Consider the following 26039-nt stretch of genomic DNA (forward strand, 5'->3'; position numbering starts at 1 on the left):
GGCAGGTGCAGCTACAAAGAAAGCTAATGGTCTTGTTTGCAGCGGGATAAAAGACGCTTTAAAGGTGACATAACCAGAGAAAAAATAAGCCTGCGCTCGGTATATCCCATATTACATACGGTACCAGCTGCGTGGCAATAAGTCTTCGCTCAGTATATCCCATATTACATACGGTACCAGCTGCGTGGCAATAAGTCTTCGCTCAGTATATCCAGGGCCGGATTAAGGGAATGGAGGCCCGTGGGCTAAGGGGGCCTCCATTCCCCCGTGAGGGCCCCCCCGTGATCGGAGCTGATTGCGCCCCCCCCCCCCCCCCCCCCGTGATCAGAGCTGCCCGCGCGCCCTCCCGGCACTTACCTCCTTCTCCGGCGCGCTGTGCTCTCTTTACTGAGGAGATCTCGTGAGAGGGAGACTCACGAGATCTCCTCAGTAAGGAGACTACAGCGCCCCGGAGAAGGTCTGCAGGGAAAGTGCTCAGCAGCACTGATCGCGCCGGGGGCACTTTCAAGGGCCCCCTGGATGCCATAGGCCCCTGGGCTGTAGCCCAGTTAGCCCTATGGTTAATCCGGCCCTGAGTATATCCCATATTATATATGGTACCAGTTGCGTAGCAATAAGTCTTCGCTCAGTATATCCCATATTATATACGGTATCAGCTGCGTGGCAATAAGTCTTCGCTCAGTATATCCCATATTGTATATGGTACCAGCTGTGTGGCAATAAGCCCGTGCTCGGTATATCCCATATTATATATGGTACCAGCTGTGTGTCAATAAGCCCGTGCTCGGTATATCCCATATTATATATGGTACCAGCTGCATGGCAATAAGTCTTCGCTCAGTGTATCCCATATTATATATGGTACCAGCTGCGTGGCAATAAGCCTTCCCTCGGTATATCCCACATTGTATATGGTACCAGCTGCGTGGCAATAAGCCTTCCCTCGGTATATCCCATATTGTATATGGTACCAGCTGTGTGTCAATAAGCCCGTGCTCGGTATATCCCATATTATATATGGTACCAGCTTTGTGTCAATAAGACCGTGCTTTGTATATCCCATATTATATATGGTTCCAGCTGTGTGTCATTATAAATTCCCATATATGTATACAAAACAAAAAGACATTTGTTAGCGCTTATCCTTTACGCTGCATATCTGTGTGTGTCTAGCAAAACTAAAACATGAGGTATTGGTTCATACTTTGATCAAACCTATTAAGCCTGCATCCCAGTGTCAAGGGTACCTCCTTAAATGCAGCTCCTACTCTGACCTATATGCTTTATACACCATTAAAATGCAGTTAAAATCGGATGCACTCACCTCCCAGGTATAGGGGTTTACATCTAGCAAGGGCTGGCTTGTGAGCCACACCCAAATGTGCCTTAAATAGGCTTGATGGACAGCTGCTACGATAATAAGGCAATATTTTGAAACAAAACCGTTAAAGGTGACCTAATTAATATATAGAAAAATATTCAAAATGAATGTAAAGGCTTGTCTATCATGTATTTAATACCCAAGGCCATGCAGGAGACAAAGGGACATTACTGGCAAAGGAATAGTTCAACATATTCGCTGTAAGGCTACATACACACACATGTTAAAATGCATGTCAGAACACATGTAAACCGCATTGCACTTATGTATGTGTTTAATATGCATTTACAAATGTGCTCCGTCTGCATGTAACCATGCATCTGTAATAAAAACAGAGTCTGGTTGCCTTGTTCATGTATATGTAAGCGCTTCTCAGCCTCATCCTCCGTGTTTGTCATAGTGCCCCCATTGAGGTAAGGTCAGTTCCCAATGGCTGCACGTCAGACACGCTGAAAAGGAACAGGAGGCGTTAAATAAAACACTCTGCAGCGCAACATGTTACCCATGCTTAAATACAGATATATAATGTCCCAATGATTGTTACTCCCGCTTCTGTTTACATGCGTTTATCATGTGCTTGCGTTAGACGCGCATCTTATAGCGCTCACCTTTAGTGCACGTAGCCTTAGGGTGACTTTGTTGTAGGCTGCTCTACCAGGGAGGTGGTGATGACAGGTGCATTAGATGGGATTCTGGTGAGAACATATATCTATAATTGGGGTGATTTGACCCAGCTAATTGATTTGATTACAATTATAAAGGCAGGATAATCCCCCCATAAGATTATAGTGCACCTGGGCGGGCCAGGGTTGTAACTTTATTAAGTTTTTTTTTTTTTAAAGAGTTTTCTGGAAAACAACTGGTAGGTCGCCAAAATATACCATAATCATGTACTCCGCTTTATAATATTTCATAAAACAGTATTTATTAAGTATTAGTGGTAGTAGTATGTCAGATACAGAAGACTGTATGAAATTAAATGTAAACCTCATTTTATAACGAGAAAGTTGTGTAAAATGTTGTCAGACCACAGGGGACAGTATACAGCAAGGTAAACTGCACGTCTGGAATACATTCTGTTCTAGATAAACAAATATAACGGCATGGGAACGCTTACGTTCAATCTATTATAAAAGAGATTTGGTGGTCCCCAAAAAAATTTGAGATGAAAATGGAGTTGTTCAAATTGGACAAAGAAATTCCAATCACTATTGGTCCTGTAACTGCAGTATGTTCCTGTATAAAATGTTCCCTTTGTGCTGGATGACTAATAACGAGGTGTTTATCTAGCATGTACTGTTTCTTACAATTACCAGTAGTCCCCAATTGAGGTGCATGTTCCTGTACTTTGCTTTAGAGAACTGCTTGTCAATAGGTGGTTTACGTAAAAAGAACAAATAAGACGTGGTAGGTTGTATGGTCAGATCAGTAAGGTCACGTTAGCAGTTCCAGCTCTCCATGCCCTGTGACCCTCCAGCTGTTGTGGAACTACAAGTCCCAGCATGTCCTGTCAGCCGTTTATGCTGGGGATTGTAGCATCTGGAGAACCAAATGTTGTCTGGCTTTGCCTTATAGGGAAAATGTACCTTTGAAAATTACAAATCTCCATCATATTTGCATTATTAGAATAATCCATTTGTATACGGTAGTCAGGATTTTATGTCACTTTATTTTTCTATAAATATTCAGTACAGCATATTGTATATTATTCATTGTGATTAGTATAAGCACTAGATGTAACTGCCATAACCATAGGCTACACCAGTAACAGTGCTCCCTGCAACCAAATGATCATTGTGACATCATATGTGATTGGACATAGGAGTGTCCTTGTTTTACCGGGGAGGAATTTGCCATCTTTAATTTGTGGCAGCCTAATGACTGTGATTACATTATGTCATATATTGTAAGTGTGTGAGCAGGACCTTCTTACCTCTCTGCCTGTATTACCCAGGATCATACTGTGTTTGGCCCCAGTTGTAATGCGCTACGGAATTTGCTGGCGCTATATTAATAAATGCTGCTGCTGATGATTTCTTCAACGTAGATAGATAGTCCACCTTACGTTTTACAGGTCTGAATGTTTACGTGTTTGGAGATGACAACAAACAATAGATGCCTTGCCATATCCAAGACTATTTGGGAATAAGCTTTAGTCTGAAAATTAGAATACAATAGGAACACGGTTCTTGCCCTGAATATTATTATTAATAGCTGGTAACTGTCCAGTGACACCAGCTAAGTCTGCTCTCCCGGGAAACTGATCTTTTGTCCAGTTTGTGAAACTATTCCCAATTGCACAAACTTTGCCCTGGTTTATAATATACAGGATAATGCACACGCTACTGTCAATTATAAAGATATTAGTCTCCATGGAGCTTCATGACATATAAAAGTATCCAGTTGCAGTCCACAAAACTTCTTGGTGACTGCTAATGTTAATAATATGTGAAATTAGGACTGGGGACACTAATGGCCAAATTCAGGACATTTTGCAGCCAAATGAGGCGAATATTTTATGGAACAGATAACAACACGACTTTCTGGTCTTCAATTAATACATTCCCACACAACCAACAGTCCTGTTTTAGATTATTATTAATATATATATATATATATATATATATATATATATATATATAGCGCCACTAATTCCGCAGCGCTGTACAGAGAACTCACTCCAATCAGTCCCTGCCCCATTGGACCTTACAGTCTAAATTCCCTAACATACACAGATAGAGAGAGAGATGATACATTTGTTCCTTCTTCCCTACAGGAAGCTGTAAACATCCGTTCCCCATACTTGTCAACTTTGGAGATCACCCCTCGGTGTCTTGGGGGTGTGGCCACATTAATCACGTCATTAGGCCCCACCTCTGCTATACAATACCAGTTTAGGCCTATTATAGCAGGGGGTGAGGCCAGGATGACACTATTAGCCCCACCCCCTCCCAACTGCACCAACGAAGCTGGCAGGATTCGGGAGGTTGCCCTGCTCTCCTGGGAGTCCGGGAGAGCTCCCAAAAATTTGGAAGTCTCCCAGACATTTAACTATGCTATTACCTACAGACCGTAGAGGCATTTTGTTAGATGAACCAATCTTATCCTGTGAATGCAGCCTATTCATTCACTAGCAGCCTCTTTATTTTTGATGCTGTAGTATATTCTCTTCAGCCATAATCACTGGTTCCTAGCCAACTGATAGGCTGCATTTTGTGGAATATTAGTTCTGCCTATAAAATGGCAGCTTCCACTGTATAGGTGACTCATGGTTTTTAAATGATTATCTTTTTTATTTACAACTACCTTAGAATTTCCTCCCATTTTGATCTAATTGCATAATAAGCAATATGCCTGTATTTTATGGACTTCATAATTGTCGGCTAGTTTTATTTGTTTCCTTAACATAAAGAAAATATTATTTTGAGCAACAATAATTTTCTCTACAGTGTCATAATTTTATCAAATGCATCAATAATACCATTTTGCCACCCAAATAGCGAAAAAAAGAAAAAAGCTATAATCCCAAAGTGCGGAAAATACAATTTTCTTCAAATTTAACAATCCCTTTGTAAAAGGTGCACAGACCAAAATAGAATGTTCACAGGCAACGCTTTTACCTGGAGTAATGAGGAGTTATTTGGATGGAAGTATCTTATTTCAATCTTACCACACAGACCTCAGCGGCTTCCTTTTGTGCGTTTAGAAATTGCATCTGATCACCTGGAAAAAAATGTCTTAACTTTGGTAACAAGTCACTAAAATAACTTCTAGTTTTTCTTCTGAATTAGACTTCTTTGTATCATCTACAGAAATAGCTCAAATATAACACTTTCAAATGGGTTTAGAAACTTTTCTCATTATTATATTTTTTTTTTCTTAGTAACACTGTACAAGTAAATTATAATTGTCAAAAATGTGTGTGTGTAGGGGGAGGAGGGGGTGTGTATGTGTATATATATATATATATATATATATATATATATATATATATATCAGAGCCGTAACTTAGAATTCTAGCGCCTGGGGCGAGAAAGACAAATGCCGCCCCCCTAGCCCTCAATTTTAACCAAATTAACCTAAAATATTCCTAAATTGCGCCCCCCTTCAGCGTTGCGCCCTGGGCGGTCGCCCCTATCGCACAGCCCTAGTTACATATATATATAATGTATGTGTATTATTATTATTACACACACACACACACACACACACACACACACACACACACACACACACACACTATATGAGCAAAAGTATTTGGGCACTTGACCATTACACCAGCAGGGACTGTAATGACATTGTATTCAAATACATATATTTTAATATGGAGACGGTTCCCCCTTTTGCAGTGATAACAGTTTCCACTCTCCTTGGAAGGCTTTCCACAAGATGTTATCACTTACAGTTGACTGTGGAATATCCAGCAGGGATGAAATTTCACGAATCATCTTATTGCAAAGGTGGCATCCTATCACAGTACCACGCTCGAAGTCACTGCCCATCTACCACAGTGAACCCCATCACTAAATGTTTCAATAAACCATCATTTTCTGCACATCTGCAGTGTTTTTTATACCAGCTTCAGCATGACACACCACAAATGCCTTTTTTAGCCTTACAGACTATAGATTCTGGCAAAACTATATAGTAATCTCACTAGCTCCTGGTGACTTGATAGACTTTCAAAATGGCCGCCACCACTAAGAGTGGGCAGCAGATGCATATTGTGCATATTGAAGGTTTCCACCGCCCTTAAAATGGGAATTTGGTGAACACAAACCTAATATATTGTGTTTTGTGAACTAGGAGCACATTCAGGGGTCTATGCATTAAAGTGCTATTAAAACGGAGAAAACAGCTATTTTCTATGATAAATGGCCATCACAAAATGCATGAAGGGCTTATGGCAGGAGAAATCTTTGATTGCCATCACCCACTTAACGTTTGTCTTCGCATTCTGCATAGTTTAATATGGGGACTGCGAAATTCTGCAATGCGTGAAGCTTTGAAAACATAGGAAAAATAGATGTCAACAGAGGGGTCACTTCACCAGGGCCCCCAGAGTAGTCCCGGTATGGTGCATTTCAGCGGTGCTTAAATATATTTAGTGGCACTGCATTAATGCATAGACCCCTCTGTACAGAAATGGCTGCACATTTTCTCTTGGAAGAAATGTCAAGAAATCCTTCATTACTTCATATCGCAGTCATGTCCCTAGTTAATGGTAAATTATTAGGCTTAGTTTTGTGTCAGTACACAAAATGGCCGCCTCTCCGCCTCTCCTGGTTGTAGGTGAGAGCCAGATACATTCATTTACAACAGTAAGGTACACATTTTATGGGAAGTCAATACAGACTTATAGGGCAACACATTATATTATAGATCTGCCTTCCCTAAAACCCTAGGATAGAGAGATAACACTGTACAGCATGACATCATAGACAGTTTTTGCTTAATAAACACTTCCATTTTATGGCTTGAAATAACTTTTATTGACTATTGGTTATAATGGAGATATTATGTTTTCACGACTTTCCCTGTTCTCCATTCAGTGACTTGACCACAGCCCCAAGCGTCCTCTAAGCACCTGTCAGTCACATACAGAGCTGAGTCACACAGACACAAGACACAGACCTTAATATACATCCCCGGTGTCTCACCCACACATCTAATATATACAGCATGGTGTCTGGAAATTTTACCAATCCATTAAGTCTCGTATCATGTGATTGGATTAAAATGTATTTTCTAAGTGACTTGATCCTCCATAATGTGTGCAAGTAAAATGTAGATAAATGTATAAGGTGTGTGTAATAGAGAGGATTAGCTGATCTCTGGTCTGTAGCCATTGCTGATCTCCCAGCATGCTCTCTGCTCCAGCATCCTGCTCGCTAGCAGCTGCTAATTGTTGTATACTCGGTTTCTGTCCACGGTTACACCGAGCACTACTTGGGGTCCGTTACGAAAGGCAAATGCCAAGTAGTTCAGTGTACCCATCACTGTTTATGTTGTGTAACCAAATTGCGGCCATATGTGTGGGAATACAGAGGATATATACAGCGCTAACAGACTGGATTCTATATCTTGATTGACCCTAGTCTGTCTCTCTCTGTCTGTCTGTTTGTGTATATATGTATGTGTTAGGGAATTTAGACTGTAAGCCCCAATGGGGCAGGGACTGATGTGAGTGAGTTCTCTGTACAGCGCTGCGGAATCAGTGGCGCTATATAAATAAATGGTGATGATGATCTTCTCGGCTGTGGAATATTATATGCACAAAGCACTATTTGCACATTGTATAGAAATGTAATGGAAAGGTTTAGAAATGACATGTTTACACATTCATTAGAGTTTTATGATCACATTATGATGGATATATTCACCTTATTTAATATGATTAGACCCTAAGGGTTATTTTGTCATTATTGACCCTCCCAGCAGCTACTTCAGGTTACCTTCCCCTGTCATAGGACGGTTTTATTGTAGTGTGAATGAGCACAAATAATTATACAGAGACCGTTTTTCACTTTTCTATATTTACTAGTAGCTTTAGGATGTTAGCTCTGCTGTCTAGTGCAGTCTATGTTCTGTTTACTTGCTGGTCAACTTCCACTATTGTTTGTTTGTTTCCAAATCCTTTCTCTGGCCATGCAGCCCGCTGCTAGGTCTGTGTCATTTGTCCAACATCAGGGGATTTCATATCCTATTGATAATAGTTTTCTGTGCGGGGGGTTTGAGACCTGCGGAGCCCTGTGGCGCCTTACACATCAACAACAATAACAATAACAGCCCTATGACCCCAGACACGGCAGTGGGAGAGGGCCGTGTGCACCGCAGACAGGTTTGGAAAATACACAGCAATTCCGATTTGACAATTGGATACACTTTATATACATTATGCTGGGTAATGTGAGTAGTAGGGGGATCAGTGATGAAAACTGGTACATAATTAAATAAATAGTAAACTAAGGTATTTTGTAAAAGTTTTTTTAATGAATATACATTGTGGGACATTGCACCCAGGGCCTGGGTTATTAAGGAAAGTAAGGCAAAAAAAAAAGAGTAGATGGTTCTCCAGGACAAACCATGTTACAATACAAGGGGTGATAATCAGTTTATTATTTTGCACATAAGAAAAATACTGGCTGCAGTATTTCATCTAGCACACAAATACTTAATAGCTTTATTTTTATACTGAAATTTAAAGTTGATCTAGCACATACCCTACCCCAATTATATATCTGTCCCCACATTTTAAATGTACCTCCTCCTCCAATGCAACATGGTTTTGCCCAGCTGCAAAGTTACTCCTTTTGTATGCTTTGCTCTCCTTAATGACTCAGGCCCCTAGTGTTTAGGTGCTGTGTACATGCAGCACAAGCTGAATAGGGGAGGAGAGGCACATTTAAACGACCCCCTGTGGTATATTTATTAAACCTTCTAAAAGCAAAATTGGAGGTGTTGCCCATAGCAACCAATCAAATTCTAGCTATCATTTTATAGAGTGTACTATTGAGACGATAGCTAGAATCTGACTTGTTGCTATGGGCAACATCTCCACTTCCCTTTCCCATTTAGAACGTTTGATACATTTACTTCTATGTCATAATACAGAGCTTGTGCAAGGTCTATTCATGGATACATAATGCAGTTTTTTAATCTGTAGATTGAATTCTAAAGTGAAGTATTATGTCCTGTCCCAAACATTAATTACTATGTATGTTATTCCTTGTTGTAAAATGGATGGGTGAATGTTTATACACTGATTGTAGAGGGTAGTCTGTTGCTGAGCGTCGCCTCACTAAAAAAATAATTATAATTTAGGATTGCAGAGGTTCAGTCTATTGTCCATTTTGTTCAAATTAATGTTATAGAAGCTTTTCACCACCGTTCTTTATATTAAATATCGTTGTCATCAAGACATCCTCAGTTAACAAAAGCTGAGTGTCCACCATTACCTTAGAAGGAATATAAAAATGAGTGTTTTCATTTAATTTTATGATGATTTTGGTCACAGTGGGTATAGTTGCATTGAAAGGTTATGCATAATGTTTCATTTGCTTTCACTTTTATTAATAAATGCAAAGACTTGCAAATATAGTTTCCGTTAAGATGCTGTTACGCCTGGAGGTGTGGAAGTGTTTGCAGTTCTCTGCACAATTCTGATTTTCTCCAAGTAGCAACCTGCCAGCCTGTCACCCAGGATCTATTTTTATTATCAAGACAGCTCAATAGTCATACATCATGCAGTTTGCTGGTTTATGAGCTCAGGAGTGCTGTGCACTGTGTTCCCCTTGTCCTTGCTCATGCATATTCTATGCCAAGCCTGGATTCAAACCTTTCAAATCATTGGGAAATGTCTGTGACCACAAGGACTCCTGCCCGGCTCATCACAAGGCTTTAAGGCAATTTCTAAAGCACAAAAGAAGGAGAAGGAAAAGTGTGCTAATTAATCTTGGCTGTAGATAGCTGGTGCTACAGGGATTCCATTACTAAATGTCATTTATAAGAGAGAGAGAGTGACACACACAAACACTGTTCCATGGAGATGTAACATCTTCGTCCAATCAGAAAATTCCATGCATAAAGGTGTAAGTTGTCTTATCCCTATTGCCATTAGAAGGACACTGATTGGCTTGCTGTGAGATTTATGGGCGGATCCTCTAAGCACTGTTGATGGCTTTCCTTAAGGTTCCTATTTTGTGCTCTTGGTACAGAGAATCTTCCCAGTAGCAAACGTCTTGGATACATATTTTTCATTGCGATCTGGTGCACAGGAAATATGCAGCTTCCCAGCTCTCTGGATTTCTATTCATCTCTAGCTGCCTTTTTGTTCTTGCTAATCCTAGACTATCACAGCCCACTGGATTTATACAGATGGTACTCCTACATCCTGAATACTGCTCAATGGGAGTTTATTTCACAATGCAGCATGTGTACCTAAATCCAACTCCGGAACAAAGTGACCACAAGGAAGTCTGAAGAAACAAACTGACAATATTTTGGTATTTAAATCACAATTTCCACCTCTGTTGGTAAACATCAAACCGCTTTCAAAATGCCTGAAGCAAACTATTTACTTTCTGTGTCTTGGGGCTACATTAAGGTAAACGATTTCACTGTGCAGTGCTGTATTTATCTGGGTGTATAGGAAATGTTTTATTGTGCTCAGAAATCCATTGCATCCACCCACGCTGTCTATTGTTAGTGTATCGAGCTGTAATTATTTAGCTTTTTGTTTTATTAACTATTAAACATGCAAAATAACCACACAAAGAACGTCAGCATCTCCCTGTAACATGAGACAATTGATGTCTTGTAGAAGTGAAGAATTGTTTACATTCATGGAAGAAGATGCACACTGTGCTGCAGGCTTTCTGGCTGATTTATAATGATAGTTAGGTTAGTCTAGTTAGGTTGGCCTATAGCTGATTTATAATGGTAGTTAGCTTATTGCCTAAGGACTGTGGGAGCAATATGAGACCCTAATCTAAATCAATTAATTTTTGTGTGCAATTATCATGTATTGATCAAGTCTATTCTTAGAAACAGTGTAGATGGTGGGGGGATAAATCTAATTGCAATTAAAAGCTGTGAAAAATGTTCCTACGTAAGACACAGCAATAAACATACGGTATCTATCCTCTGTATCCTCTATATATATATCGCATCACAAGCATCTTGGATAAACCCACCCATACCTGATTCTCTCATTTCTTCTATGCCTTTTATTAAACACTTGCTAATGAAATGTATTGTACCTGCTTGTTTACTGTGATGTGACTGGCTCCTCAGTACTTGTCTATTGTTGGTTCTTAAATCCCAAAAGAATAATCAGCCTCTGGCCATTTGTCAATGACAGAATTTGACTGTTTAATCTTAAAATGGAAAATGGGGATTTTTACCAAGGTAACGATTCCCAAAGAATCATTGAAATGAAAGGTCATGTGTGTTTATATGTGTACTTATGTCATACAGATATATTCCATTACTACCGCATGTCAGATGGATTACATATGTCAGCATTTTTTGCAATGTAGAGTTCATTCGGCACAGAAAGCCCAGGGTCTCTGCTTCCCCTCCATACAATATTCATTACATGGTGGTCACCTTTTAGATCCATACTGTTCAGTAAATGAAAGCCTGGAATTAATAAGTGACATTGGGCATGAGATTGATATTCCTGTGCAGGGCATCATCTTCTGTTACATTGTAACCAGTTCTTGTCACCTCTGGCTTGGATTGTTTATTATACATGCATCAAATTATAAAGCTATGTGTCCAGGCTAGAACTAGCGTGCTTGGTTATGTAATGGGAATGTCAAACCATGTGTATTTGGATTGGTTATACCTTTTATAATGATTGCTTTTGGGCTTATAGCTTAGGTGAATTAAGTGCTGTTTACAGCGTGCACATCCATGTGAGGGAGGCGTTGTACCATTGTGCTTAATGAATTATTATTACTGAGAGGCTTCCTCTTTGTGTGCGTGCAGCCAAACCGAAGATTCATGCATAGAATCAGGCTGCAGGCATCAGTTCTGGATGCTTCTGAAATGAATTTGATGCACATTATGCATCTAATGTTTTGTAAAAATATATTGTTGGTGTGGTATTATTTGATGCAATAGATTATGCATCTGAAATTAATATTTCATATGCATAATGCATTGTTGCATAATGAGTATGTAGCAGCTCATTATGCATCCGAACTGAGTGTTTTATGTAGCAATGCATTATGCATCCAAACTGAGTTTTATGCAGGAATAGATGATGCATCAAAAATAGATACGCAACAATGCTTTGTGCTTCTGAAGTCCGTTTTCTGCGGCATGAATCACATTTGAATAGTTGGCAACCATGTAGTCTGACTATGGATAGAATACTATGTAGTCATGCAGTTTGCATGTAAACTATACTTTCCAGCCAAGAATATGAACAAAATAATATGCAACACACTTCTGGACTGAATACACAGCAGCACTGCATCATGCTTCTACAATTTATATAAATGCAGTTAGCAATGTGATATGAATACTTTGCAGGATATAATACTGCTCAAATATGAAATGATTTGCAACTATGATGTATGCATTGTCACTGAATGCAATAAAGTCCTGCACTATACATCCTCAATACAATGCAGCCATGCAGTGTGCATTGTCACCATGGACTAAATACCTCACTGACTGCAATGCAGCCACACTCTGTGCATTCACTATAAATGTAATGCAGCCATGCAGTGTGTATTGTCACCATGGACTATATACCTCACTGACTGCAATGCAGCCATGCAGTGTGTATTGTCACCATGGACTATATACCTCACTGACTGCAATGCAGCCACACTCTGTGCATTCACTATAAATGTAATGCAGCCATGCAGTGTGTATTGTCACCATGGACTATATACCTCACTGACTGCAATGCAGCCACACTCTGTGCATTCACTATAAATGTAACGCAGCCATGCAGTGTGTATTGTCACCATGGACTAAATACCTCACTGACTGCAATGCAGCCACACTCTGTGCATTCACTATAAATGTAATGCAGCCATGCAGTGTGTATTGTCACCATGGACTATATACCTCACTGAATGCAATGCAGCCACACTCTGTGCATTCACTATAAATGTAATGCAGCCATGCAGTGTGTATTGTCACCATGGACTATATACCTCACTGACTGCAATGCAGCCACACTCTGTGCATTCACTATAAATGTAATGCAGCCATGCAGTGTGCATTGTCACCATGGACTAAATACCTCACTGACTGCAATGCAGCCATGCAGTGTGTATTGTCACCATGGACTATATACCTCACCGACTGCAATGCAGCCACACTCTGTGCATTCACTATAAATGTAACGCAGCCATGCAGTGTGTATTGTCACCATGGACTATATACCTCACTGACTGCAATGCAGCCACACTCTGTGCATTCACTATAAATGTAATGCAGCCATGCAGTGTGTATTGTCACCATGGACTATATACCTCACTGACTGCAATGCAGCCACACTCTGTGCATTCACTATAAATGTAATGCAGCCATGCAGTGTGTATTGTCACCATGGACTATATACCTCACTGACTGCAATGCAGCCACACTCTGTGCATTTACTATAAATGTAATGCAGCCATGCAGTGTGTATTGTCACCATGGACTTTGCAGCCGCACAGAATGCAATGCCATATAAATTTTAATGCAATATGAACCTTATCTGAATACACTGCAACCATGCAGTGTAATTGTGAAATGGATTAAATTAAGTCCTGTCCTATGTATCTATCATGTTTGCCTGGTCTTAAGTGTCTGCAGTGACAAACAATTTATGAAGTTAATGACTTATTGTATTTCAAGGTATTTTGGAGGGTGTACGATATATTTGTTGATGTTTTGTTTGCAACAGATGTGCAGCGATATAACTCAGATCTGTTTCGTACAGATTCTGTTAAACTCCATCTAGCCTATGTTCTAAGAAATCTCCCAGTACAATAGTACTTACTAGTGCTGATCTTATCTCTACTGCTATAAATCTTTGATCAGCTTAGTCATGATATGTAATTAAAATACATTAACACTAACCTTTCATACATTTTAACTAAATGTCACATATAAATAGAATATAAATAATTTCTGCAGAGCTTGGATCAGGGGTGGATCGAGACTTATCTTTTAGGGGGGAGGTGGTTTAGAAGATGCCCCTCCCTTATCTCTATCCGTGGCCAAAGTGGAAGTTTAGAAGTATCGGTATGTAAAATGTAATGGGAATCTAAGTAAATGGAATGTGATAGTGTTACAATGAAGGTAGTTGGAGAGTGGCAATGTGACATATCACCATATATACCTCCTTCACCCCCCTCCCACTTTCACTCTGTAATAATACAAAACCAGGCCCCAGATCTCTGGTGGCATAATACAGGCCATGTGACAGACAGCATTCTGCATTTTGATTGGTGGATAGTTCCAGACATCACATTATTCTGCTTGGTGAATGGCCAACAATATCCACCAATCGTGTGCTACTGGGTAACAGTATGGCCGCACACTGGATGCACATGGTGGCTGAGAAGCAGATGGGATGTTGTCTGGCTGCTTCATCCGATTGTGTTTATAACACAATCAATGCTGCCGGGCAGGCACATCAATGTACCGTGCCCCATGGATCCTCCTCTGGGTTAGATGCATTCTCTTTTCTTTTCTTTTTTTTTCCGTCCCTGTGAAACATTTTGTTAAGTCAAGAATTACTTGCTAAGCTGGAGATCTTCCCTGAACCGACTATCCTGTTCGCCACCACTTCTCTCCTAAACCACAGCGTACCAAACCTCTATCACCTTAAGCAAATTTGTTGTCATTAACATGTATGCTGTTGTCAATTTTAGAGCTACTGTAAATTCTATGGATGGCTATACCTCAAACACCAATGTCACCATTTAATTCTTTGATGGGAGCTATTAACATGGTAAACATAATTAATTTTAATGTTTAGAATCCCCGGTGTACAACATACATCCATTTAAAAAGCATAATATACAGGAGAAGAAATCTTGCCACATAAATTTAAATCAATAATGCATCTGGCAGGATAATAACTTCCTGTCCTTTCTCCACCTAGGCTGAGATGCTTTAGGGATCTTGGTTATGTAATGGGCAGATTAGCTAGCTAGGAGGCGGAAGGGGAATATTAATTGAAACACTCTTGCAAGTGGGGATTATAAGTAGAGTCCTTTAAGATCTAAACACCAGTCACAAATTTATTGGTGAACTTTAACAATAAGTTGGTTTTTCATTCTAGTCTTTACTGGTTCATACAGTTGTCATTGTATCTGTTTCATTGCTGCAGGGATAGAACATAGTGCTGTAATGTTTTTTTTTTTATTGAAGGACTAATGGTTGGCAGGAATCTTGTTGGGGTAAATGAATTATACTATAGAGTAGTTAGCTTATCGACACTTCATTTCTGCAGATGAATGGAATTATCTTAATGTTTTGCCTATGGAGGCAGCTTTTTTGTGGGCTACACCAATATTCATTAGGAGCTAGTGATATCGCTAAGGCACGATGACCTTATGTCTCAGGACTGTCACCAATTCATAATAAATTCACAGGCAGCATTGTAAGGGCTCGCGGTTTTGGTTTTGGTTTTTTAAATGACATTTGACTTGGGCTCACAAGGACTCAGAGTCCACCAGGAGTCAAGCCCTTAATAGTGCTTATCTGCTAGGAAGACAATGGGCTTTGTTTTAAAGAGGTGAGATCTCTCTTTGGAATGAGAAAGGGATCCCAGGTAATGTTTTTTATTTTAAAGATAAAGAATACTAACCTCAGTCCTCCAGATTTCACCTTTGAGCTAACTTTAGTTCAAGACTTGCCTAAATCTTAACTTTAAACTTCGCACAACCTCTACCTTCAACACAGTATAATTTGTACCAGTGGAAATGTAAAGAAGACATGGGGGTATATTTACTAAACTGCAGGTTTGAAAAAGTGGAGATGTGGCCTCTAGCATCCAGATTCTAGCTGTCATTTTGTAGAATGTACTAAATAAATGATAACTAGAATCTGATTGGTTGCTATAGGCAACATATCCACTCTTTCAAACCCACAGTTTAGTAAATAAACCCCATGGTCTTTTTATCGACTGCTTTCATGAGAACTTGATACTTCCCAGAAGATTGAGATCAGGTTGGACTGTATGCTCTGATGGGTGTAGGTGTGTAGATTGGGGGTTGGTTGCTGCCTATATGGAAGTTGTAGGAGTTCCCCTCCTGTAGGCCACAATACAAAGGGGTGGTTCTGTGACTTGGTGGAGGTTGTAGTGTCAATTGGTGATGATCGCTGTCTCTGTAGGGTAAGAGAAGGTTATTGTGACTTACCGTAAGTAGGTAGAGTTTAATGTGGTTTGTGATGTGTTGACGATGCTGAGTTGGCACTTTCTGGATGGTAGTCATTAAGGATGTTCAGATGCCAGCTGAGGGTTCTGTGGCAGCAAGAGCTATAGAACTTAACTTACGGTTATACTTCCCTTAAAGGTTTTGGTAAGGTGTAGTAAGTAGTTCTCCACTGTTAGTGTTTCTGTATGTTTGGGGTTGTTCCAAGCGCTATCTGGAACAATGCTTCCGTTTTCCTTGAAGAGGTAAAGTCAGTTGGGAACGGCGGTGATGTTCTCTGACAGGTTTTCTTGTTGTAGGTCTAGATGGTGGTAGGCAGTTACATCTTTTCTTCTGCGGTGTATCTTGCTGGGGTTGTAAGAAGCTCTTTTAAGTTTTTATTCAGCCAGTTTGAAAATGGTAGTCTCCATTGCAGTTAGGCGACGAGTACACGTTCAGGCCCAAGAGAGAGTTTGATTACCTGCAGTCAGTTTTTCAATAGTTATTTGTATAATATTTCCCAGACTATTATTGTATATTTCCCCTGTGCACCAAGAAATGTCCGGTTCCAAAACGTTGATCAGTTTCCTACCCACCAGTCATTTAAAAATAAATAAATGTTTTCACGGTAAACTGCACATGCAAACTGCGCCAGGAATTTTGATATCACAGACCCTGAGAATGATCTGCAGACGCCATGTTGTTATGTAGTATTGGTGTTTCTTTGTCTGTTAGACATCCCATCATGGAAAACTTTCAAAGTGAGTGATGCAAGTGGGTAGGAGCTGCCTATAATCCCATTATGGGTTCTAGAATGTGTTTGGTGTCCTACATTAATGTTAAAGAATATTGAGCCTTTTAGCAGAAGCCACCTGTAATGACAATAAATACCTCAGGTGAATATACTTACATGAACTTGCTCACTGAACAGTTCATATTATTAGCATTATTAAGGAAGCAGTACATACATACAGGGTGCTGTAACTATTTCACATTGGTAATTTTTACATATCGTACAGGGGTCATTTATGAAGTGCTAAACGGCAAAGGCCCAGGCCAGAGTTTGCTTTGGTCCCTCTTGGCGCCTTGATTTGCAGTGATGTCACAGGTTTCTAGTGAATTGATAGGCTGCATTCTCATGGATATTGAAGTGCCCTGGTTTTTATATTCCTATAATTATACTTTTGTATTGTGTCTTTTTTGCTTGTAATAAGGACGTATATAATCATTTACATGTATGGCTAATTACTTTTACTTATGGAAGTGGTTCTACTTCAAGACCAATATTAAATAAATATATATATGTGTATATATAGCCTATGTATTCACTTTTTTTCCTATTTATTTTACAGTTCAAAAGAATGCTCAACCGAGAGCTCACCCATCTATCGGAAATGAGCCGGTCTGGCAACCAGGTTTCAGAATATATCTCAAACACCTTTTTAGGTAAGAAAATGAGTATTTTCCTCCATATAATTATGTTCATGCTCACGTGGTGGCTGGGAGATCTCACCTGTTTATCCCTGTCTGTTATAAATGCCAATCCCTTACATAATATACAGAGTAACTTTTACTGAAGAGTTCCTTTGTTTGTCATTAATTGGCCTCCCTGTAATTCCCTACACATGGATGTGTTTGTATGTTGCTGTGCAGAGCACATATATCCAGGACACTGTACGTCGTTTCTATAGCGTGCTGCAGTGCATTCATGGCTATATAAGTCCTGAGTGTATAGTTGTTATAGTATCTGACATGAGAGAAAGTAACTAAATCCCCCAGCTCCTAAATACTCACTGCACAGATAAAACGCTTAATTCAATATATGCAGTAGAAAGGTAGTAAATCACACAGTCCATAACGACTTTTACAGTAATGTTTAATTTCATTTCCGTAAGTGTTAATAGGAAGTAATCTTCGTGCTAGGTTTATGTTAGAGAATAATCCTACATGGCTTTCTGCGTTATGATACAGGCAGGTAGCAGGGTACAGAAGCATTGACATCCCTGCTCACTGGAGGGAGGATTGGTAAATATGGCACTGTCAGCATCTAGGCAGAGTAAATGCCCTCCATCCAAACAGCCGCATAGGGAGTTGGGGGGATTGGTGGAATCCCCCTGCAGTGCCAGCTTGGACGTGACTGAAACCCTCAAGGAGAGCTCAATGAGATTTGCTTATTCATTGGACACTGTGTTCCGTCAATCACAATTTTCACAAACTATATGGTGTTCGGCATAAAATAAATAGAATTGTTTATAATCCCTAAGGAATTCCGGGTGATGGGTGAATATTCCACAATGATTTTTTACCAGTCTTACTAAATTAAGACAAAGCTGTGCAATCAATCTGCCGATTGCTTTAATTGTTTTCATGTTGCTGCCAGAATGATTCTTTATTACATTTTTGAATAGCATTATAAAAGCCTCCTAATGGACATATGGGGCTAGATTTACTAAGCTGCGGGTTTGAAAAAGTGGGGATGTTGCCTATAGCAACCAATCAGATTCCAGCTATCATTTTGTAAAAGGTACTAAAGAAATGAAAGCTAGAATCTGATTGGTTGCTATAGGCAACATCCCCACTTTTTCAAACCCGCAGCTTAGTAAATATACCCCATGATGCCTTTTCTAGCAAGACATGTGGAAAGGACAGAAAAAAGGCAATTTAAGTATTTTGACATTTTTTTACTATTGTTTTTATGCCCTCCACTGAGATTTTCCTGTCACACAAGTCTGTATAATGCATTATTGTACCCATCTCCTACATACATTATAGGCAACTATTTTGTGGTGAATATGACACTTTAGCTTACTTCACTAGGAACCAGTGACATTACTGAGGCACGAGGCACACAGTAACTCGATTGATTGTCTTTTCATGCATATTAAAGTGCCTCAGTGATGTAATTGATGCTTAATGAATTCATAGACTACATTCTCCTGAATTTTGAAGCACCTCAGTGCATACTTGCCTACTCTCCCGGAAATTCTGGGAGGCTTCTGAATCTCGTAAGAGTAGGCAAACCTCCTGGATTCGCCGAAATTCACGGCATTGAATGCTGGGGGCGGGGCTTAATCATGTCATTAAGCCCCGCCCCCACTATTCAATGCCATGAATGTAGGCATTTCATAGACCTAACCACACCCCCTTCTACTCCCTGTCACATGACTTCTCCCGCGGGGGAGCAGTTTTGAAAGTTGGCATGTATACCTCAGTGATGTCACTGGTTTGTAGTGATTTGATAGGCTGCATTCTCATGAATATTGCAGTGCCTCAATGATGTCACTGGTTTCTAGTGATTGGATAGGCTACAGGCTCTTCAATATGGCTGTGAATGAACGACACATACACTATAGTCATGAGAAGATATACAGAACAATGGGTCCCGCCATTAGCTAATTCTGATAGGATCCCAGACAATTCAGAAGGGAGAAGCTTTTCAATGAGGGAAGATTCTGATTGAGAACCATTGTGTTTATATGAATGAGAGTAATATGACTTTGCTTCATTCACAGCCAGCTTTAATCTTGAGCATCCAAAATGCATTACTAAAGGCCAGTTTCTGCCTGACTGGATATCTCTTGTTGGGGGAGTACTGGGGAATCCCATGGAGTGTAACAGCAGATGTGAACTCTATCAGACATGTTTGTGCTTCTGCATGACTTGACCTGACAGCTGGATTTAGGACTTTCCTTTGTGATCGATCTAAACTGTGTGCACCTGCCTGGAATGATAAATATCAAAGCTTCATATACTCTGAATTCCTCTTCTAACTATTGCAGTCCAATTTATAGGGGCGTCTAATATTTAGCTTATTGCTATTAAAATGTTCAATAAATCAGGAGCTCTACACATGTATAGGAGCGTCTTGTGGAATATGACCCTTATACATATCGCAGGGTACAGAGCAGAGGTTTTCAGTTGTCTTTATAGAGGTACTTGGTTTAGTTATCAAACTGAACATGTATTTTATTATAGCAACTTTCCTTATTATTAATAAATCTAAATAACAGAGAATTAGTTAGTAAATGAGGTTAATTGTGTGGTGTCTACACAGCTTGATCCATCACACTACATACAAGAGTCCATAGCAAGACAGCTAGACAGCATAGAGCATCAAGACAGCATAGAGCATCTAGATAGCATAGAGCATCTAGACACCATAGGGCATCTAGACAGCATAGGGCATCTAGACAGCATAGAGCATCTAGACAGCATAGAGCATCTAGACAGCATAGAGCATCTAGACAGCATAGAGCATCTAGACAGCATAGAAACCAATATTTTTGGTCCCTACTCACAATATAAAAAAACTTTGTAAAAAAATGTTTCTATGCTCAATAACATATATATTCTATGACAAAATAGCACAGTGCAATATACATTATGTGACAGCATATTAATATATACATTCTGTGACAGCGCAGTACTATATACATTCTGTGACAGCGCAGTACTATATACATTCTGTGACAGCGCAGTACTATATACATTCTGTGACAGCGCAGTACTATATACATTCTGTGACAGCGCAGTACTGTATACATTCTGTGACAGCACAGTACTATATACATTCTGTGACAGCACAGTACTATATACATTCTGTGACAGTGCAGTACTATATACATTCTGTGACTGTGCAGTACTGTATACATTCTGTGACAGCGCAGTACTATATACATTCTGTGACAGCGCAGTACTATATACATTCTGTGACAGCGCAGTACTATATACATTCTGTGACAGCGCAGTACTATATACATTCTGTGACAGCACAGTACTCTATACATTCTGTGACAGCACAGTACTATATGTTTTCAGTGACAGCAGAGTACTATATACATTCTGTGACAGCACAGTACTATACACTGTATGCTGCCTGTTCTACCTTTGTGTTACCTATGTGGCTCTTTCCATCTTACAATCGACAGATTGCAGCTCTGTGGCTTTATTCATCTCTCTGTATTCTACCTATTCTACAAACATGTTCCATGTTTGTCTTATTTAGTATAAGTTGTGTCTCAGTAGCCCCCTTCACATAGTGTGTGGAGATGCAGGGCTTCATAGGTATATGGAAGCACAATACAGTGTATAAATGATTAAATTCCACAGATAGAGCATGGTCTGTGTGTCCCATGCGTCTCATAGGCAGAGAATCGCTTGTATGGGAGCTTCTTGTTTTATTGGTCTGTGGAATAATGTAACCCCAGCATTCATACATATTGTGAATCTCATTCCTTAATTTCTACATGTCATTGTTTAGATAAACAACATGAAGTGGAGATGCCGACACAGGCGCAGAAAGAAAAGGAGAAGAAGAAGAGGCCCATGTCTCAGATTAGCGGGGTGAAGAAACTAATGCACAGTTCTAGTCTGACCAACTCAAGTATCCCCAGGTTTGGAGTAAAAAGTGAAACTGAAGATTCTCTAGCCAAGGTGAGATATAGAAGTCATCCCTCATAATATAACCTGAGCTTCCTGCCCTCTACCACCACCCCATGTAGTATATAGCCTACAGGACCCCCCTATTGCTTGAAGCCAGATCACATCACTGGAGAACACATACTGTCCAGTCCACTTAGAAAAGGGAACTTTCTATTGAAGACTGGGTGTACTACTCCTATTTTCTATATGGCTAGGTTATATCAAGGGTGCTTGTGTTTTATAATTTAAATGTATATGTCAATTTATTATATTTGGCTAAACAGGATAACACTTATAATAACTTGACCAGTAACATTTACACTAAGGAAGTAATCAGTACACATGTATATTCTCTTCATGGCATATTTAATGCCAGCTTATGTTATAGAGAAAACCAGGGACCTATCACTAAGCTACTGATTGGCGACAGCTTTAAATGTTTTTTTTTGCTGTGCATCTCCATAGCTATTTTTATTCATTTTTGATATTTTTGGCAGTACGACGTTCTGTAAAGGCATTGTGGTAATTAATTCATGGCATCCTCCTACACGCCATGTGTTCTCTGAACTATCAGCTAAGATGACACTAACAGAACGTTCCAGGCTGCGCGTTCCGTATCTCTAGCTGAGAGGAATAGAGAATTCTGTCATGTGACCAATCAGAACATTCCCGGCGACACTTCTGTGACACAGTTTCACCGTTCTCTGCATTTCTCTTTCCCATTAGGAACTTGAAGATGTGAACAAATGGGGCCTTAATATTTTTAAAGTAGCGGAATTTTCTGGAAACCGACCTCTCACAGTCGTCATACATACTATATTTCAGGTAGGGCTTTGTGTGGCGTATATATCAACGGTTGACCGTGTTTTTGTTTGGAAGCAGAATTCTTATTGTTGTTAGCTTTAATGTTCACTTTGTTTCTATTTATTGTGTGTTCACCTGCAGGAACGGGATCTGTTGAAGACATTTAAAATTCCAGTAGACACTTTAGTTACATACCTAATGACTCTAGAAGATCATTACCATGCGGATGTGGCTTACCATAATAACATACATGCAGCAGATGTTGCCCAGTCCACCCATGTGCTGCTTTCAACACCAGCTTTGGAGGTACGTGCTCCTAAATTCTGTACCCCATTTACATGCCCACTAAGCATCACCTTTCTCAGCAGTATTTTACCATACTCTATTTACACCATAAGCATATGTATTATATTATATTATATTTACTTATTGGCATTCTTAGTTTTGGGCTTGGAAAGTGTGTCAATCGTCTAGGTGAACTGTCCAGTCACTGGGCCTGAGTCATTAAGGAGAGAAAAGCATAAAAAAGGAGTATCTTTGCACCTGGGCAAAACCATGTTGCATTGAAGAGAGGGGGAGTTAAATTTAAAATGTGTGGACAGATCTATAGTTGGGGTTGGGCATGTCCTAGATCAGCTTTAAATTTAAGTGTAAAATTGGGACTGTGAAGTATTTGTGTGCTGGATGAAAAAACAGCCAGTATTTAACTTATGTACACAATAATCAACTGAATTGTACCCCTTGGATTGTAACGTGGTTTGTCCAGGAGCAAACATACTCCTTTTTTTGCTTTGCTCTCCTTAATGACTCAGGCCCACAGTGTCTTTGTTCAGATTATCTGCCATCTTTGTTGGCAATGCACATAATATTCTTAGAAATAAATGTGTTTAGTGATTCCTCTGTTCTTTATTTAGGCTGTTTTCACAGATCTGGAAATTCTTGCTGCAATCTTTGCAAGTGCAATACATGATGTTGATCATCCTGGAGTTTCCAACCAGTTTCTTATAAACACAAGTAAGCGGAATTAAAAACAGTTTTTTTGGTTTTTTTTAATGTGCTTTAAAATTCTGTTTCAAAAGCTCCTGATTCAAGCAAAGAAATCTGCATCTATTTGCCAAATTAAGTATTACACTGCAGTGACCGTAAATAAATACCTTGATCCAATATGGAAACCAGCCTGTCAATTACTTAAATGAAAACTTTTCTAAAACAAATACCAGATACATACATAGAACGGTCTGTTCTATTAATTGATATTGATAGTTTTCCTGTTCCACTACTTGTGAAACATATTAAATATACTACATCCGCTCATTGTGAAGCAATAATATTTGTACTTTATCATTGAGATCAGAGATCATTTTTAGTTAATCAGCTATAAAAAATGTTAATATCTGAAACCTAACCAGTTGCTGGAATGTGTTATTGTGTCGGTAAATGTTATAGATTGTCCATTGAATTACAGATTAATGGACTGGTAAAACTAAAGGTTTTAATTAATGGTCTTGTGTTTGACACAACCTCCCAAATCCTGGAGGCAAATGTCCTGTGTTTTGTGTCCAAGAACCTGGCGCATAAGATGTTTGTGTTCCCTGTACCTAAATATAATTCTTGGATTTCTGCTGTGCGCCTAGTAACCAAAGGGATACCCCAGAGTGCAAAAATCAATCTGATGACTCATCTTCTTGCAAATAAGTTGAGAATGTCAGAGATGAGAGCTGTATTCTAGTAGATGCGCTGTGTCTATTAGTTTAACATGTTCACCTCCGCTGTTTGAGGACTGATTTGATTGTTTGTGTGAAACAATAAAAACATATTTTTTATTTTGTTTCATTTCACGTTTAATCATTTCCATAACAGTCTTTGGCTATTCTTAAAGGAGAAGTCCATGTAAAAAATGCTTTCCCCCCAAGTAGATATATTCAACCCTGCCGGTGCCTTTGCCAACAACCCTACCCATAGCCATTAGACTACTGAGGCACCGGAGGGAGCGGAGTGTCTCCTGATCAGCTCGGGTTCCAGGCTTGGAACTCTCGCAGTTCTACCACCTGGAGACGGCTGGATTCCGCAGGAGAGAAACTGTCGCTGATGCCGACAGTAAAACCGCCCTTCTCTGTTGGCACTGATTTCTTTTATATAATTTACAAGTAACAGATTGTAAATGAATCCTCTGGCATTTTACCCAGACATAGGGAAACTTGGAACATATGCGGTGTAAAGGTCAACCATGTCCCCTGTTTCTATAGGTGTATTTTTGTGGGCTTGAAAGACGTTCAGCTCTGTTGTGGTCACCAGAATTAGTCTATTAACTTCCAGCGGAACAAGCTGTTCAAATCCTTGGAAATGGCTCTTTGTTTTGCGATGGATTTTGTGATCCGTGGCAGAGCCATATTGATGTAGAGAGAGCAGCTGACGTAGAGCCTTGATGGAAGCAGAGCTGTCAGTCACTTTCTGCCATGTGGGGTCAGACCGTTGTATAGGTATTTGTTACGGTGCGTGGGGTCGAGGGTAGAAGCAGACCTGGGCCGCCATGATTAAAGCTTCCACTCCCTGATTTATTTACGGTAATAACTGTGTGCTACACATGACACTGCAGCTATCATTTATCACGTCAGACCTGTCCTTATTTATGTGGATTCACGCTGCTGCACTGCCATTGAGGCAATCAAGCAATCATGTCCTATAATTAACACGGACAAGTTTGTACCATTTTCTCTTTCTCCGTCTTTTCATTTCAATCCCCTCTGTTGCGTCTTTTGAAATGTTCTTTCATTTTCCTCCCAGACTCAGAATTAGCCTTGATGTACAATGACTCATCGGTTCTGGAGAACCACCATTTAGCTGTGGGTTTCAAGCTGCTACAAGAAGAGAACTGTGACATTTTCCAGAACTTGACCAAAAAGCAGAGACAATCATTACGGAAAATGGTCATTGACATAGTGAGTACAGACTGTTACAATACATCATGTTCATGTTCTGTTTGTTCTTCCTGATTCCGTCCTGTTAAAGGGCATGCTGGGTTATATTACCCGTTCATCTGAGTTACATCAGTGTTTAGAAACTCATCTATTCTGTAAACAGGTTTCCTACAAGTAATGTGAATGTACAGACATGCGGGTTCATTTTGTTGACTGCGGATTTATGCAGCTGCTGTAGAACCACAAGTACCAGCATGCTCTGCCTCTGGATCTCCGGCTAATGTGGAACTATAAGTGTCAGTGCGCCCTGTCATCCTCAGGCTGGGGTATTCCACATTTACATGCGGGTTAGGAAACCTTTGGCTCTGCAGTGTTCTGTAACTACAAGTACCAGAATGCCCCACAAGCTATACTCTGTGTATGTGTGAGGATATGGCAATCTGCGGATCGTCGGCTGCCGTTGGACTATAGCCCCTGTATGCCATTGTCATGTTGGTACTTGTAGTCCCATGATGGTTCCAGAGCCACAGCTTGCTTCTGAATTACAGCACTTTTCTCAATTCAATGTCTTCAAGGTCTCACTATCTTTCTTATAAACTAAAACTGTCTTCATCCCGTGGAAAGGTGTGACAGCCGGAT

General features: G+C 39.8%; 1 protein-coding gene across 5 annotated transcripts in view; it reads left to right on the forward strand.

Annotated features, from left to right (window-relative positions):
• The window catches only part of LOC142099587 (3',5'-cyclic-AMP phosphodiesterase 4D), a 548136-nt gene that overhangs the window by 513336 nt on the left and 8761 nt on the right, over positions 1–26039 (forward strand). For 4 of the 5 annotated variants that reach the window (XM_075183172.1, XM_075183201.1, XM_075183182.1 and 1 more), the window contains exons 7-12: positions 17610–17703; positions 21518–21690; positions 22405–22503; positions 22624–22788; positions 23397–23496; positions 25267–25421. In XM_075183172.1, coding sequence (XP_075039273.1) covers positions 17610–17703; positions 21518–21690; positions 22405–22503; positions 22624–22788; positions 23397–23496; positions 25267–25421 — 786 coding nt within the window. Of the gene's footprint in view, positions 1–10009; positions 10488–17609; positions 17704–21517; positions 21691–22404; positions 22504–22623; positions 22789–23396; positions 23497–25266; positions 25422–26039 lie in introns of those variants that run through there. The other variant, XM_075183210.1, reaches the window with a different exon arrangement.

This window comes from Mixophyes fleayi, chromosome 1 (genome assembly GCF_038048845.1).
Source record: "Mixophyes fleayi isolate aMixFle1 chromosome 1, aMixFle1.hap1, whole genome shotgun sequence".
Taxonomy (NCBI): Eukaryota; Metazoa; Chordata; class Amphibia; order Anura; family Limnodynastidae; genus Mixophyes; species Mixophyes fleayi.